A 17,917-nucleotide genomic window follows, 5' to 3' on the forward strand; every position below is an offset into this window, starting at 1 on the left:
TTGTCGTGAAATGTATAACGCATAAAAGAAGACATCTCCGACCCCAGAAAGTATATATATTCTTGATCAGTATCAACAGCCAAGCCATGTCTGTCTCTTTCTATGCGAACTAGTCGCTCAGTTTTAAAGCTATCGTCATGAAATTTTGCAGAAGTCCCTCTTCCTGTTGCACGCAGAACATATGTTGGATCCAGCTGGATCGACCACAATATTATATAGCTGCCATAGGAACTACCGGTCGAAAATTAAGTTGTTGAATGGAAAATTTTTTTGTTTTTCAAGATATTTTAACCTGCACTAATTTTCGGGCAAAACACTATGAGCATTACGAAAAGGTTGGGTCTGCAGGGGTCTTTTTACCATCAAGTGGTTTTTTGTAGCACCTTTCGCAGAGATTGTCATCTTTTTAATCCATTTATTGATATCTAATACTTAAAACAGTTTAATTTTTTCTATTACAGTTTAAATTGAATGTTTTTTTAAAATTGTTAAGATCGTAATAAATTCCTAAGTATTAGATCTAATCGATGTATGTATCGATAGAATAACTGAATGTATCGATATTGGAAAATAGACAACATCGATAAAAGGAGGGGAGACTGCATCAATGCATCCTTATCGCGAGCACTCAGCTGTGAGTCAGTGTAAATAAAAGAGCTGGCATGTTAAAAATGAGTCTAGAGCTTATTTTGTTGTGTGTATTATGTTATGTACTATACTTAGTATTTTTTAATTTTACGAAAGATCGTGTTAAATTAAGAGACGAGCTTGAATGGCGCAGAGAAAATGAACAAAAGGTAAGGCAAATATTCTTGTAGTGTTGATTGTAAACAAAAAACCAAATCAATATTGCAGTTGAGGGATGATATCAGAAGGGAAGAAGTAAAAATAAGCTTTCTTAAATATCATAAGCAAATGGAGGAAAAACAACAACAGCTTGTGTTGGAGATCGCACGCAAAGATCAGCTAATTCATAATTTGGAAATCAAAATAGAAGAGAAAGGATTTTGGAGTTTTTGCAAATAAACTTTAAGTAAATATAAAAATAAGATAACCGGCGCCAGCAGCACTCCTCAAGGTAGCCAGCAATAGAACCCTACAGCATAATCACAATGCAGCCTAGGAGCTGGGAGCTAGGAGCAAGGATCTACATTGACTCAGTCTACTTTCCAATCTCTTTGGCTGACCTTTGAGCGGCTTGCATCTGCTGAATTCTTCGTTCGTACCTATTAGCATGTACATAGTATATGCAATAAAGATTTAATGGCTTGTGTTTTTCCTGAAATTAAGTTGGTGCCCTGCGCAGCCAATAAATAAATAAGAAATGAAATCGAGTAAAGCAACAACTATACAGTATCAATTATGTATGATATTATACACATTTTTTGGTTACTCGGAAATTCGATCGTACACCGAGTTGTGGCAAAGCTCATTTTGTGAGCAATAAGTTTTATTTTGTGGTGATCTAATCGGACATGCCAACTCTTTGAAATGTGTCACAGATCCTAGAGACTGGCATAATTTCAAATCGATAATTCTTATCGCACAGTTGATTCCGTACGTTTTGTATTGATTGTTATCGATATAATCGCATTGAAATCGGTAAACGTATCTGGGATTTGTATGATTACTTGGTGAAATATAAAATGAGCGATCTGCTGTTATTTCTGTTGTTTATAACACTATTTGTCATACATTTAGCATTCATGTTTTTAAAGAATGAACTTAATAATTTGACAAAAGTTGTTGAAGAGTCTAAAGAAAAAGAACAGTCGGTAGGTTCATTCTGTTAAAAGCGCTCGAGCTTGTTTACTTTTGGATTTATTATTGTAGTTGAAGTATGCCGACTTGGAGAACAAATTGAAACTGCACATTCTTCATTTTGAAAGTTGTATGGAGAAATTAAGGCAAGATCAGGAGCTAAGGAGAACATTTATCACCCAAACCACAAATATTACGGTTAATGTCAATGTGGGAAAGGAAGGTCTGTCCTAAGGTGACATTAGTTTTTTTTATTAAAGAACGACAGCGTTATTAAATATTTAAATTTGTAGATTTTTCCAGAGAATGCCATAGCTGGAAATCGATAGATCGATAACACTTATATACCTGATCAATTTCAATGTTTTATCGTAAGTTTAGTAAGTTGAAGCAGTAAATAAAAAAGTTTTTAATGCTTTTCTCAAATTTAAATAATAAAAATTACTTCTTTTCGGGCATCTTAATTTTAATAAAAGTGTGTTTTAAGTTTTAATGGTATAATTTTTGGTAACATCAAAAATAGATAACATTATCATTGCATACGCCAGAGTGAGTCAGTTGTCGTGCTTCAAAATGCTTGAAAATTTGGGACTTTTGATTACTACTGGAATATGTTTCATTATTTATTTAATGTTCAAATATTTTATGGAAGAGCGTAATAAGCTATTAGTAGATTTGGAAAATGCCCGAACAGCTGAACTGTTGGTAAGTGCAGTTCCTTATTACTGTAAATAATGAAGTTAAAAAAATATATTTATTATTGTAGATGAAGGACGAAATTAAAGATATAAAAATTAAGGCCTGCGAAGAAAAAATAAACGTCTTGGAGGATAAAGTGTCGACTCTTAATAAGCAAGTTAAATATAATAAGGAGCAACTCAAGAACTCGAAGGAAGAAAGATCGTGTCCAATATCTTGATTTGTTAAGGTCAATATGCGACTAATCCTAAATATGAATAACTATAACATTTAGTTTTTTTTTACAAAGTGAGTCTTACCCGGGTTAACTGCTACCTTAAATTAATATATATGATTTGGCTAATTGAACATAGCAGTCTTATCACTTCCGCTGGCATTAATCATAGCTGAGGCAGCCATTATATTTTTAAATTGAATTCAATAATTTTGTTAAAAATGTATTCAAGCGTATAAAGTTTTACTGATAATAACTGTCGATTAACAAGCTTTATTGGCTAATATTCATGGCGGAGGTATCCGAACTGACATCGGCAATGTGAAAAGAAGCATCCTCGGCGGGCATGTCATCCTCATCGGTGTATAAACGTCGCAAACGCTCCTTATATCTGCAATTGAAATGTGATCTCTGTACACATGAAGTGTGTAAAATGCAGATAATGTTACTTACAGTTCGCTGTCGGGATTGTTATTTTGATTGCGACACTTGTCCAATTTTTTTTCAATGGCCTTAACTTTTTCGCGATCAGGCGGCTGATAGTTTTTGACCAGCATACGTATTTCTGCAAAGTATGGATGATTTTATACGTGCGTACACGTGCATATCAACATCACTCACTGCGCACTGCATCAATTAGACCCGGAAGCTTCTCTCGCGCAGACACAAAGAGTAAGTCTGTGACATAACTATCTAGATTCTCCTGCTCCTTACTGGCCGCATGCAGCACTGCAGCCAGGCCAATTTGCGAAGGAGTGTGCAGCAGGCAGGCGTCCGTGAAGAACGTTGAATCGATAAAACTATCTATTTGCGGACGCAAACGATCTGGATTTTGCATATTGCTGCGAGTCTGTAAGTTAATTTTTATGAAGGTGTGAGTCAAAAGCAAGTTAACATATTAACAGAATCAGTTTCATGCCTTGATATCTATTAGAAAACCCTCAATCGGGCGGAACGGATTGTGTATTGTGAGGTAATAGTTTAGTTGGCCAATTAATAGTAGCTCATTCGAGAGGACAATGTCGGTGGCTTTATTGCGATCGCCTTTTATGTTGTTTACAAACTGGTTGATCGATACATTAAATTCCTCCACCTTGCAGGCCACAAACACACATGTAGCTCTATAAACGAAATGAATTTGTTATTCTTTACACATGCGTATACAAATTTCAATCTCACAATATTTCCTTGGGATGATAGTCCATGGGCGTATTGTTTAAGTAAAAACGCTTGAAGTAATGAAATGCAGTTCCAATTACGCATTTTGGCATTGGCGGATCAAAACGTCGGCAAAAGTCAACCAAATAAATTTCATACTGTTTCAGCAGCAGTCGCTCCTCAGCCGGTGACAGAAAGAAGTTTTCGAGGCTGCCCGACGATGGTGCTTCAGTCTCATGTTCTTCTATGTACTTGGTGTTTTGCTCCACCCGGAATGCTTGCAACTGACCCTCGTTTGCGAAAGTCCAGGAACGTTTTTGTGAGCTAAGCGGATACATTATTGGACATTGTTTTTTAGGTAATTTATAAAGTGTGCTGTTGCCTAAAGCAAACAAATCCGAGTTGCCAGCTTGCTCAAAGTAATGGCAACAATCGCTAATATGTTAATGTAAAAACTATCGATAGCTATCGCCATCGCTAGTATTGCATACTTATGAGTGCCAGAAAAATATCGATTCGCATTCTGTTATACAATTGTAGGAAACATTTATAATGCTCACAACAGCTGTTTCGGCAGTCGGCACGACGCACGTGCCGCGCATTTTAAAGCACGCAGGAGGCGACGGCAATCGCTTGACTCAGCAGCGTTCAAAACTGAATTGATTTAAGTTGTGTTTCTTTGTTTTGATGCTTCCTCCCGAAATCAGGTCAGGTGTTCTCTCTGGAGTAGACGTGTGTGTACATGCATACGTCTACATACATGTTTTCATGTATGGGATCCGGTTTTGGACATGCTGACATTTGTAGACCCTTATTGAAACGTTTCCCAATAAAAGTGTATTAAAAAATCAATTTTATGTTATTATTAGCCCTGATAAAGCACTCAATATATTTGTACTTATAGTTCAGTAGTTTTTGGAATTTTTTGTAATGTATTCTCTATGTATGTGTTACAAAGCATATTTCAAAGCACGCATACTCTAATGACTGTAGTGCATTGATTCTCTGTATACTTTGTATGCAGGAGCTGCGTACAGTGGCAATAAAATTGCAATTAATTTTTATTGACAACTCTGAACTCTTGTTACAACGTTTTTTGTTGTTGATATTTTAGCGATTTCACCGGCGCAATTTCGAGAGCGTTTGAGCTGGTACTCAACGAGCGCGGTTAAGAAATAAAAGATACTACATATGTTATTTGTTGAAAATTCAATTAAAAAGGGAAAAGGGAAACATTTGTTCTCTATGATTTATTTGGTAGTTCTTAGCAGGTAACCAAATAAGTTAAACTAAATATTTTAATTCAGGAAAGCTTTGGTTATTAGCATTATCCTTTTAACGGCTTTTCCCAAACCGACGTCAAAAAGACCACCCAAAGAAAGACCTAATTATGTAATACAATCCAAATAATACAAATTTTGTTACGATTTACGACTGTTGAACTTCGAGCGTACAATAAAAACGAAATAAATAAATAAATCTATGACTGAAAAAGAAATCAGTTTACAATAAAAGCTGGCCCCAGCATTTACAAACAATGAAATTCAATGCAATAATTCAATATTCAATTGAATTTTAAGCACGCCTCAGATCGCCTTCTTGGATCTGTGAAACTAGAGACTGACGGTCAGACTCCCTGACGGCAATCCATCTCTGCTTGTCTGCCGCGCACGCGCACAGGCCGAGATGTATCTGAGTCATATGAACAAACAGATACAGATACAAGCGCGCGTGTAAGAGGGAATTGGCCTCAAAAATGTGGTGGCAAAGAAAAGTGGGGTGGATTAAGAGAGCCAATAAAGAGCACATAAGTGACATAGGCGTTTGCCAGCTAATACCTAACGTAGAAAAAAAAGACAAGACTGCTTGACCTGACCCTGTATGTAGATTTAAGCTAAGCCACTCATACATTTTTTTTACAATTGCCACTAAATTTGTAAAACACTGCTACGATTATCTTAGACGCTTTTAAAAAACGATTCAATTTATAATGTTGTTCATACATTATCAAACTGCATCAGTTCTAGCTTTTAGCTCGATGTCTGTTTATTTGCCAAATCTTCCACTTCGAACAATTGTTGATCACAATCAGCGACATCAATAAAATCATTGCGAAAGTATCTCCAACAGGCATCTTCAACACACGCACACACTTCGGCCAACTCGCTCACATTCGCTTTGCTTTAATGCATAAATGCATCTTAAAGGCAGGCTCAGGACGGAACCACTCCGGACCCAGACGGACTATAGTCTGTTTGTACGTTATGTATTTGTTGCCTCTGCTGTTGCTTCTGTTTGGCCGCTGCTAATTGTGCGTGTGTCGTGGATTATGTGCGGCTTTTGGTATCTCACTTTGTCGTTGCTACTCTCGGGGGGCGTGTTTCTACATAGACAAAGCCAGCAAATCGATGAATGTGTGAATGCTTAAATTTGTCTTCGATTTGTGTGTGTGTGTTCGTGTGTGTATATCATTTGTGGCTGAGCCAATGGGAAACATGTATAAATATGTGATTAACTCTAGGCATTCAATGTTTTTGATGATTTCACTTTCAGTTCGTTGCTTAAGTCATTTGATTTTCGTTTTCATTTATTTTGCTTGTATTCTATTTCGAGCCTTTTGAAAAATACATACATGTATGTATATATATATAAATATAAATACTTTCATTCAATTAACCCTTTGGCGCTTTGTAGCTTAATTTCCTTCTCCTTGTCAGTTTGTTGCTGAAGTCATGTGTCCACAGGATTGTCATAATTACATTTATGTAGTCAATATCCACATAGCTGACATTTGGAAATATATCAGCCGGGTTACGTAATGAATAAGGCATCGCAACATTCGCTCAGTTAGCTGTCTTCCAAGGATTGTGATGGATATACACATAAGCACGGGTCATGTGACAGTTGAATCGCAAATATATTAAACAATTTGCTGCAGATGGTCATGTTAAGTCTGTTCATGTGTCGATTCGCTGCAACTCTTAATGCCAACCCAGATGCGGAAAGCAGCTCTTAAGGCAAAAATAAAAAAATTGCAATATTGTTAGGATATCAGATAATACATATGTATACCGAAAAAAAATACTCTTTATAGCATAATGTTAATAACATACAGCTCTCGGCTGTTAATAACAGCTAAAAAAGAAATAAACTTATAGATATGATTTTCTTAATTGTTTTTTTTTTATTATTATTATTTTTTCTTGCTGCCTTTTACATTGTGTTTGCATAACTTACATGTCTAAGAAATAAATTATTTAAAAGTAAAAAACAAACAGAGTGTCTATTATGATAAACAACATGCAAATTAAAATGATAGTTATATTTAAATAAATTAATATAAAAACACAATTAAATGACAGTCAGTTTATAAATTTGGCTAAACATTATTAATATTTAGATGTGTTTACGAGTATTTCAAATCTTGCCTACGTGCTGTAATTGAGCTAAAAACAATTTATTTGTACATACTTTCACTGGCACCACTATCAAATCTTTTGCTAAAAACCAAGTGGGATTACAGAGTAACTGTGCCACAGCGTCGAACTGCCCACTTTGATATGTGAAGGCTTCCATGGCACTCTGTTGAATTCCCGGGTAATCACAAGTCCTCAACTTCCTGGCTATGTGTGTGTGTGTGTGGGTCCTTAACCTGTGAGCGTCTGTGAACGTACCAGGGTCAGGTCTAGGGGCGTGGGCTTGCGTGCAAACGTGGACGAGGTTGAGGCGGATGGCAGGTTGGCTGATTCACTGAGTGGACTGTCTGAACTGTTCGCCACGGGACTCACAGCATCCGTTCGCGATCGGAGTGACAAATCAATAGGCTCCTCCTCCGCCGGACTGGTAGCTGGAAACGGGAACAGCAGCTCCGACTTAAATTGCTCCTTGAAAATTGGCAGGGGCGGCATACTGCTGGCCATTAGAGCTGGCGGCAGAGTAAACGGTGTGAAGGAGCTGTACAACGGCTCCGAGTGACTGCGAAATATGTCGAGCAGCTCCTTGTGACGCCGCTGCTGCTGCTCCGCAATGTCCGCCTCAGAGCTGCCCGCATAGGCGGAGCTACTCTGTCGCATCGCCTTCCTAATTGTGCTGGTCGTGGCGCTCAGCACGCTTGTGCCATCGTCCGTGGGATCACCGGCCGAGGAGGCGCCGGAATCGCTGGGTGTGTTGCTGAGGCGGGATTCGAGCTTCAGCTGGCGGTGCTGCTGCTCGTTCAGATACTTGGCTGCTTGCAGAAATCCGGGCAGGCTGGGGGATGGCGTCGATGCCGCAGCGGGCGCCACTGCACTGCACGTCTGCAGCGCTATGCTGGGCGAGGTTGCTGCCGTAGCCGATTTGATGCAGGGATTCGTCTTGTCCTGGTAGGTTTGCCGCGCCTGGTTGCTCGCTTGCTGCAGCCGCGCCAGCTGATCCAGATTTGCATTGTTCACGCTGGAGCTGCCAGTGCCGGCACCCCCGCCGCCGCCCTGTTGCTCCTGCAGCAAACAGTGTATCTTGAACCAGTTGGAGCGGCGGCCATAGCGTGATCCGCTCTTGGACATGCCCACCAGCAGGCACTTGCGCAGCCGGCAAGCCTTGCACGCAGTTCGATTCTTCTTGTTGATGACACAGTCTCCGTTGTGCTTGCAGCCGGCAATCGCTGGGATGTTGTTGTATGTGCGGCCGAAGAAGGACTGAAACGAAGTAACAGAACGATCAGAAACTGTCATTTAAAATGTATATTTAATAAATATAGTTTAATATATTCCACTGCATAAAGTATTACATTCTGAATAACAACCAGAATCAATACAGATCCTTTCTGTGAGGTAGCTTGGCATCCTACATATGATGGAGTATGGACCACATCTAATAGCTGCCATAGGAACTATTAGAAGACATTATGGTAAACTTGGCCAGTTGCGAGCATAATTGGTCACTTAACATGGGAGCGACGTCTTGAATTGTGAACTTAATTATAAATCTTTCTCTGAAACAATCAATGAGAGTCTCGCATATCCTGGGGTCTTTAACTTTAGATACTTCGAAGTTTATAAATATTATCGAATATTACAATAACCGTAAGATTAATTTCGTTTATAACAGAAAGAAGACTTTAATGTCTTCAAAATGCTCAAGTTAGCTTGAGTCGAATGAATCAGACTTTTTTATTTTATATTATAATTATTGTTATTTTATTATAATTATTCAAATAATTCTCTATTGATAATCCATAATATTACTAAAATTTTTGATATCTACTCACGAACATAGGAGAAATCTAGAGTTGTTCGGCCAAAGTAGCCCTAGGGAAAGGGGACGTACATATGGCTGGATTTGGGGCTTCAAATATCAATTATTGTTGATAGCTTTTGCACCTGTGCACAGCTGTGATTAGCGTTCAGCAAGTGGCATAATTTCAACCAGCTCCGCGCTTCAATTACAAAATGTGCGTTAATAAATTGCCAACGGCTTTTGGGCCCCCGCCCCCCTTTGATGGTGATTATGAAAAAGAGTTTCATGCACTATTTATTGTGGTTGAGCGCTTTTGTTGTGCTTATTACTTGTGTGTTGTAGTTGTTTCATTTTGTATTTTAGCAGACTCATTCGAGAGGAGCTGGGCCAATGTTGTGGCCCGACTTCTTGTTCGCATTGATGATGTTGAAGTTCATTGAGCGCCATGCTCAGCGAATAAGTTAGGTTTGATGCCCGGCCAAAGGCTGTCGCCTTTGCGCTGAGTCATCTAATATGCATGTAATTTTTATTTGATTGACTGCAGTTTACAATTGTGCTCGCCTTGAGCTCAGTGCTCTCTATATAAAATATACTATATATATATATATATACGTGTGCCCATCAGCAGTCGTGCGGTGCTGCTGCTGCTCTAAATTCGCAGAAATTTTCCCATGGCATTTGAAGGTTCCCCCATTGTCCTCGCATCTACTTAAAGTCAATTAAAAATCGATTAATCTACCGAATTGAATTTTAATTACAGCAATAATATTTGATTCCCGAAAAGTAAAAGCCAAATTCGAGTCGATTTTCGCACATCGTATGAGCATGTAAAAAAAGTTTCTTTTTTATTGCAAATTTCACACGATTCGCGCACTTGAAGTCTTCAGCACGTATCATTAAATAGTTATTTGGTTAATTTACCTTGCAGCCCTCGCATGTAAATGCTCCAAAATGAAAACCAGCCGCTGGTTCGCCGCATACTTTACACAGCTGGTTCATCTGAAATTGCCAAAATTAGATGATTAGATGATTTTCTTTAAATTATTAAAACATTTTTTAATTGTTTCTCTAAATAGATAAGATTTAGTCTCGGCTATATGATCATATTCACACATTATATGTATCTATCAACCTATCCAATTCCTCATCTAAAAATTTATATTTATTTTTACATATTACATATTATATTGCTGACAAAGTCGCTAACTCAAGTGCACGGAGTTCAGGGATCGAGCCCATGTGAACAAGTTAACATATGTATTCAATGGAAAATAAAAGTAAAATCTTATAAAGCCCTTGTTGTTATTGATAAACTGTTTGTCAGGCTTGAGAAGGCCCATGGTCACATACAAACTTACTACAACAGTGAAAATACTTAAAAAAAACAAAAACAACAACAACAACAACAAGAGCAATATCAAGAAGAAGAAGAAGAAGAAGCAGCAGCGGCAGCATAACCGATGACCCACTGCGTTTCTCTTTACTTTTTTTTGCCACAGGTCGTGGTTAGAAATTGAGGTATGCAGCGACCGGTTTGGGCTGGCACCATCCAAAAGACGGCAACGAAGAATACTCGATTCCTGGCCTGGTCGCACTTCCCTTGCCGGCAACTCCCCGCATGAGGATGGGTCGTGTTCACACATCTAATTTACGTAGTTACTTGTTTTCTGTGATCATAAATCTAAGGTCAAAACTGAACAAAAAAAAAAAAAAAAACTGGAAATATGTACAAACATTTTGCGTCAATTATTTGATCAGCGTTCAAATGTTTGGTTAGCTTGAATTTAGTAAGAGAATTGGAAATATTCGTGAAATATACATTCGGAATGTAACGAAGGCTTCTCAGAGTTTCTTTTACTTATAAACTTATTATTTTCGGTATTATATTTAATAGAACAATTTTCGGACAAATTTTATAAAAAAATTTCATTTTTAATTGTCCTTTGATTGCAGTCCACTGAAAAGTGACTGAGCTCTAAGTTATGTATAAATTGGGACTGAGTCTCTTAAAAAGTTTTTGAGCTTCAACCATATAATTAAAAAAAAATATATATATGGATCGATTAGGGTTTCGGCTTGGCTGATTTTTGGGTAGTTGGTTTTTTTAAGATTTGTCTAACAGTTTCCGGTTTTCTAAAATTTCGGATCAAACGCGATTTGCAGTTTCGATTTTTAGTATACAATTTTAAGCTGGTCATGCTATACTATGAAAATTAATAAGATATAACTTTTTCTATATTTAAATAATTTTCATAAATTTGTTTTTTTTTTTTTATTTTTTTTGGAATTGATGGCCCTTTTTTCAAGGACTCTACTTAGATTTTTTAGCAAATTCGAAAACAAATTATAAAATCAAATAAAATGTTAAGAAAAAATTTTGTGAAATAGGAAATTATGAGCTGGGGTAATCGTATAAACGTAGTCAATACATGATCTGTAATGGTATAATCCGCGAATAGACGAAGTGCAAAGGAGTACAGTTTGGACAGTTTCGTAGAGGATCATGATTATCGCAGGCATTTAGCACTTTGGATATTGGGTCGTCTTCTAAAGCTTTTCTTTTGGCACTTTGTCGAGTTTTCGCCATCCCCATCGCCATCGCCATCGACACTGGCATCGCAATTCAATTTTTTACTTGTTTATTTATTTGGTTTTCTGGAAAAGCGCACCGCTGTGCCTAAAATTGTCACGGTTTTGTGCGGCAGCCGCTGCCGCTGTGAAGGTGCAAATTTAATGTTTGCCAATTTAGAAGCGCTCGCTGTCACCTTTGGTGTCCATTAGTGCGCGTTTATATGCAAAGTGGCGGTCTGGCGTGTTCGCCATTATCACAGGAGCAGCATCACGCGGGGCCACCACCTGCTGGGCGCTTGCCGCAACTGCCAAGCGCTGTTTCGCCCTACTCCAGCCCAGGCCAAGCAGTGTCAAGATATGGACACAATAACGAACTTACCGGGAATGGAAATGGGAACGAGCTCATGGTACTACGCCAACATTGCCAAGACGTGAAGTGCTTATGTCCAATGCTTGGCAGTTCCTAGTTGTACTTTATTGGGTCACAGGGCAGTATTATCGCCGGAGATCATGTATACAACTGACAGTGCTCGTCTCTATGGTTAAACAAGTTCTGCATTGACCAAGTTATAATTTAAAACTATAATAAAACGATTTAAGCACTACTTAAAGCAAGAATTGACAGTTGTTCTCGCAAGCTGTGCTGTCCATGGCTCTAGCTTTTTAGTTTATATACATAGGTAATAACTAAATCAATTGAAATAATTAAAAATAATTAATTGCCGATAATGTTGCGTTTTATTTAGATAGAAACTAGTTTTAAGGGGCAAAAACGTAAAAAAATAACTTGTGGTATAAATTGCACTGCAATTCCCTTTCATTAACTGTCGCCTTCAAACCAAATTTAGAATTGGTTTGCCTTAATTAGGTTTCTTCGCTTTGGCAAAAGTAGAAAAATCCTCCACATAATTAACTTGCCGCATGCCACATGCTAAATGCTAATTAAAATCTCTCTATTGTGAATGTTCAATTCTTCATTTCAGGATAAAATTATAAGAGAAATTTCCTCGTTCTCTTTAGTCAAATGTTAATTATTTTATTTACATGAACTGCTTTGATCTAAAACTTTTACTTGAGATAAGTCCAATTGAACTTTTTGAATGCCTCAACTTATGCCACTTGTTTTATGCTATAATTGACTTTTGTAGCCAATAAATCGAATGGAAGATAAAGAACGGTGTCCGGGCAAAATGACATAGTTTAGCTGTCGATTGCAGTCAAAGTTTCGAGTACCTTCAACTAGATTCATATACAAGTTTTCTGCCTTTTCCTTCGCTGTTCGCTGAGAACAGAAGCAAACCGAATCTCATTCAATTGGGTAACAATGAAAACAAGATCAGTTGGAGGTATCTACACATTTTCAACAAGCTCATCAAGTAGCCGTTGACAGAGCGGGCCAAACAGAAAAGATATTCAGCAATAAGCATGGCAAAGAATAATAAACAAAAAAGTGTCCTTTAAAGCAAACAAAATGTTCTACACTACAAATCAGATAAAAGGGCATTTACCTAAAAGCAAGACGAAGAGTCTTTTTTTCTTAATAATAAAAAAAAAGGTGTTCAAACAGGCAAACCACGATTGTTGAAAATATTTTGCAGTGGATACAAAATAGAACAAGACGAGCCAAGCCAAGCAGGCAAACAGGAGCACATCCAATACGAGCTCAAACTCAAATATCGGTGACATACACACACACACACATAAGCACACTCACACACAGACAGAGAACACCAAATGGACTACAATGAACAATTGCCCATAATATGCTTTATTATTAGCCTCTGCCAAAAGACATCGCAATATGCAAATCCATTCACCAGAGTCACACGCTCTAGTTTGAATTGTTCGCTTCCTGACTGTCAGCCGCTGCCCCCTGCCTCTTGCCCCTGCCTCCTGCCCCCTGCCGCACGGCTCTCATCCTTCCAAACAGCTTCCTTTAGCCCTTTTATGCTTGATTGCCAGCAGCAGCAGCAGCAGCAGTCAGACAATTAAATGCTTGAATATCTTCAAGTTTTCAACTCTCGTCGTCGCCCTATTGTAATAATTTCTTGACACTTATCGCACAAAAGGCAATAACATAATTAATGAGCATGTCAATGAGCGTCCTTTGTTTTCAGTTTTGCTTCCCAAATGTAGTCGCTTAGCTAATCCCATGAGCATGACACGGAGGTATGTGCCAGCAAGTGCCAGACTATGTAGATCTGATAGAAACTGATAGACTGGTAAACTTTAGATACTAATACTTATGAGTTTACGAGGCCAGCTGGAGATTCGATTGATAGGCACATTTATGTTCTTTCATAACGAGCTAATAATAAAGTTCTAAGTATGTATTCACAGAATTTGCATTATTCATATTTAATGACATTGCTGGAGATCTAATGCATTTTATTACATTTTAATAGCAGCATTGACTAACTAACGATAAATCAGTTAAATGTCAACGCTTAAATATTGTAATTAACGATTTAGTAATGATGAAGATAAACACCAAACCAATTGCAAGAAATAACCATATACATATCACATTATTAGTTGTACGTTGCACCTTTTCGATTTCGCAATTTATATAAATTATAAATATTTTCTTATTTTTTTGCTGGCTTATGCATTAATATTACAATTTGGCTGCACTCACCTTTTCACAATATTCTTATGCAGCTAGCTGCATAAATTCTTAGGCTGAAATTGATTTTCAGATTTAACTTTAGATTTTAGCTTTTACACAAAACACACACTCTTTATATTCGTTGCACAAATCTTTAGGCGATATTTCTATTCATATATTTTTCGCGTTATTATTTGATGTTGCATTATTTTTTATTTATTTTTTGCCAATTTAGCGACGGCCTTGCACAAACTCACGAGCGAGCTGACAAACTCGTGAGCAATCACGCGGCGAGCATTCCCGATGAGCGCGACTTATCGCGTGCTATAATCCTCACGTGAGTTAATTTCAAGTAGCGGTATTCTGCAGCCTTGCGATGCTTTGCAGCGTAGCGCCCATCCGAGACTAAATCGTCATCATCGTTCTGAGCTCCAACCAACCGACTGACTGGCCCTGGCCTCAAAGATCATCAGCAGCAGCAACAGCAGCATTTGAAGTCGCGCGCGCACGCGTCTTCGGTAAGTGTGTGTGTGTGTGTGTGTGTGATTGTGTGACTGTGTGTGTATGGCTGTTGATGTGTTGTGTCTGTAACAACCCAGCAGGAAATCCATAGGTGATAATCACATAATCGTTAATGTACATAACATTTGCTATGCTGCTTAGGGCAAGGGGCTTCAAAATCCAATTGACGCTTCAGTTTAGTCTTTCATAAATTTATTTTCTGAGCCTAAGTGTTAGCGGAACAAAAAACTTTTTATAATCAGATCTTGACGGTACCAAGTATGGTATAAAAAATAACCATTTAAATTTCTTTTAGGAATAAGTCCTGTAAATATATCAAAAATAGAAGGGGAATGCACACAAATCATAGATTTTTAACATGTTAGCATATAGAAAACTAGGTTACTTCCCTCATCACGTCGTTACAGAGGTTTCATAACAATTTTTTCGTTACTAGTAGCTTTTAAATATACACTCTCAAAGGTACCAAATATTAATGCTGACTGATTTATTATATTTAAAGAAAAAAATGAAAACAAATAAAAAAAAATTTCAACAGTATATGTGTTTAGTTTTATAAGCATGAAGCATGCAAAAATACCGAAAACATAAGTGAAATGGTAAAAAATCGCTGACTTTTAGCATTCTGGCAAACAGAAAAATCAGGTACTTGCTTTATCGTGGCTTTACAGAGGGCAATCGCAATTTCCTGTTCACGAGCAGCGGCGGCTGTTACTGCTACTGCTGCTGTTAATGTTAACTACTGTGAAATGTTAAAAGCCGGGTTCGTTGTTTTCTGTTTTCTGTTGTTGTTGTTGCTGTTGCTGCTCTTTAACTCTTCATGCTGAATTGTGGTTGGCTGTTGGCAGCGGCACGATCCGCCAGCATTCGTTTGTTTTCATTGAATTTCTCGATGTGGTTGGCTGTTGATTTTTTTTGTTTTTCTTACGAATTGCTTTTGTTGTTGCGCTGACTTTACACACAGTACAGTTATTATCGCGCGCGATTGCATGCGCCGCTGTAGCTGTGTGTGTGTGAGTGTGCGAGCGAGTAGGCTTGCAAGTGTGCGTGTCTCTGACTGTGTGTGTGTGTGTGTGCGACTGCCTGAGTGTTTTTATTGTAAATGTGCATCCATTTGTATTCGTATTGGACTAATGTGGCAAAGAGGTGGGCACTTAATGCCCGCCGAGCTGTGTAAATAAAAGCGCGGAGAGCGAACAACATTTTCAAACGAAATTAGTAGCTTGTTTACAAAATGGTGAAAACGAGTTTGTCGCTTAAGTCTTTCGTTTAATGGCACTAAATAAGTTGTGTTTTACATTTTCATAAAAGAAAAAAAAAACGATCGGCCCTTTAAGTCTGCAGCGGTTGAGCATTGTGGAATATTAGATATCTAGAAATATTGAGTAAATATTTTTTTTAAATCCAAATTAATATGGGCTTAGGATAAATTTTCGAAGGGTAATTTTGAGAACAGATTGGACTTATTTTTAATACTAATCAATTAGCTGCAAAAAAATAAGAAAAATACTCAATTCAAGTTTTATTATCCTTACTAAGTCATACTTGATATAAGAATTTTATACTATACATTATATATTATATATTTCAATAGATTCATTTAATAGATTCAATTACCCAATTTTTTATTTGTTACCTCTGTTTGTATACGAAAGTAAATTTTCATATGCAAAACTACAACTCTTAAAATCCTTTAGATGCGAAAAAATAATCTTTATGATGTAAGCGAGCAAAAATATGCATCACATCCAAGTTTTTAGACCGCACGAATGCTCGTTATAAAACCTGCAGCTAAGACAAGGTCCACATTAATTGGAAATTGTTTATGTTACGAATAGAAACAATTTGTGGAACGCTTTTAACGCGCTTTCCTATATCTAATTGAATTCTCTTGTCATAAGCAAGATTGGTGCAAGCTCGCTGAACTGAGCATTGAGGTGATCCTCGGTCAGGCAATGTGAGAGCCAGATCCAGAGCTAAAGATTTAGAGTCAGACTCACTTGTGTCACTTCATGATGATGATGATTTCATTTTAATAACACCACTTGCAGTTGCACACCACAGCGGGCATACCATGGCCAGGCAGCGATCCATTTAATGCACCCCGCCGCAACCCGCTGCGGCCGTGTGTCAACACCAGTTGACGGAGTAACAAGGAAGCGCAACACTCTAAAACGACGTGTAATTTATCACAGCACGAGCAGCATTTAGCCATGAACTGGACGTGAACATTGCTGCTGCTGCAGCGGCAGCGGCTGCGGTTAGTTTTTCACTGACTTGGCTGTCAGCATCGCTGTCCTCTTCATAATCTCTGCGAGACGCATTCAGAGTCGTCATCTTCGTCGTTGTCGTTGTCGTCGTCGTCGTCTTCGTCATTTCTTCTCGGTAGGCAAATCTGTTGCATCTGGCAGCGTTTTAATTTTAATTAAGTTTACGCGCTAGCCAGGCCCGGTCTTAGCCAACTACCAGGCTCTCCCCATGCCCATGTTGGATTGTTTGCAACATCAGTGGCACTGGGTTTTTATGGAACGACATGGTCATAAGCCGGCGTAACTGCAGACGAGCTTACTCGCGTGCTCATGGTGATGAGTTGGGGCATTAGCTTTGATGTCTGCTCATATTTATTAGAGCGCAATCTACTTCAAATTATTGTTGACCAGTGCGGAGAGATATTAATTTACGTGCTGGCCAACTTGAATGCGTTGCATTCGTGGAGCGAAAAAATCTATGAAAATATACGTAACTCGCTTGCTATATAAAACCAAAGTCAAAGTATGCAAATTGTAAACAAATCGATTGGATAAATGTTTGAAAGACTGCAAGGCCAAATAGAAAAAAATAGAAAAATAGCCCGATTCGAATTCCGTTGATGAGGATGTTGAAAGACATTAAACATGCAACATTTCCAAATACAAATTGTCGATGGCCAAAAAGAGCAAGAGCCAGCAAAATAGGCGACAAATCTGCTTCTGCATGCAGCATGCAGCATGCCAAGTGCAGAAGGCGACTGTGGACTGTGAGGCGGACCGGAGCGGAGGAAAGGCTGCTGGAATTGGAGACCAATGCGACATGGCCACATGGCGACATTGCGACATTCGATCGCTGCCAAATCGATCCAGATACAGATACTTTAAATCACAATTTCAGTTGAACGCAAGCCAAACCAAAAG

At 38.2% G+C, this 17,917-nt stretch overlaps 2 protein-coding genes and 1 long non-coding RNA gene across 9 annotated transcripts; 1 reads left to right on the forward strand and 2 right to left on the reverse strand.

Moving 5' to 3' along the window:
* The first annotated feature begins 610 nt into the window (after nucleotides 1–610).
* LOC26531164 (uncharacterized) lies at nucleotides 611–2,930 on the forward strand. Of its 7 annotated transcripts, none has more exons than XR_004303394.2 (5): nucleotides 1,615–1,775; nucleotides 1,834–1,996; nucleotides 2,055–2,141; nucleotides 2,285–2,466; nucleotides 2,528–2,930. It is a non-coding gene; the product is annotated as an uncharacterized lncRNA (long non-coding RNA). The 7 variants fall into 7 exon arrangements; XR_011416366.1 differs by having other exon boundaries at nucleotides 2,055–2,132; XR_011416367.1 differs by having other exon boundaries at nucleotides 1,834–1,984; nucleotides 2,055–2,132.
* On the reverse strand, nucleotides 2,901–4,245 carry CycH (cyclin H). Its single transcript, XM_002048603.4, has 5 exons — nucleotides 3,854–4,245; nucleotides 3,594–3,795; nucleotides 3,296–3,524; nucleotides 3,128–3,239; nucleotides 2,901–3,065 (listed from the first exon to the last, which is right to left on the reverse strand). The coding sequence occupies exons 1-5, from the start codon at nucleotides 4,168–4,170 to the stop codon at nucleotides 2,948–2,950; spliced, it is 978 nt and encodes a 325-aa protein (XP_002048639.1). The 5' UTR covers nucleotides 4,171–4,245; the 3' UTR covers nucleotides 2,901–2,947.
* A 2,799-nt stretch (nucleotides 4,246–7,044) lies between these two features.
* On the reverse strand, nucleotides 7,045–14,664 carry eg (eagle). The gene is made up of 3 exons (XM_002048604.4): nucleotides 14,256–14,664; nucleotides 9,968–10,045; nucleotides 7,045–8,505 (listed from the first exon to the last, which is right to left on the reverse strand). The coding sequence occupies exons 2-3, from the start codon at nucleotides 10,043–10,045 to the stop codon at nucleotides 7,480–7,482; spliced, it is 1,104 nt and encodes a 367-aa protein (XP_002048640.1). The 5' UTR covers nucleotides 14,256–14,664; the 3' UTR covers nucleotides 7,045–7,479.
* Nucleotides 14,665–17,917: the final 3,253 nt, after the last annotated feature.

Source organism: Drosophila virilis, chromosome 3 (genome assembly GCF_030788295.1).
Source record: "Drosophila virilis strain 15010-1051.87 chromosome 3, Dvir_AGI_RSII-ME, whole genome shotgun sequence".
NCBI lineage: Eukaryota > Metazoa > Arthropoda > Insecta > Diptera > Drosophilidae > Drosophila > Drosophila virilis.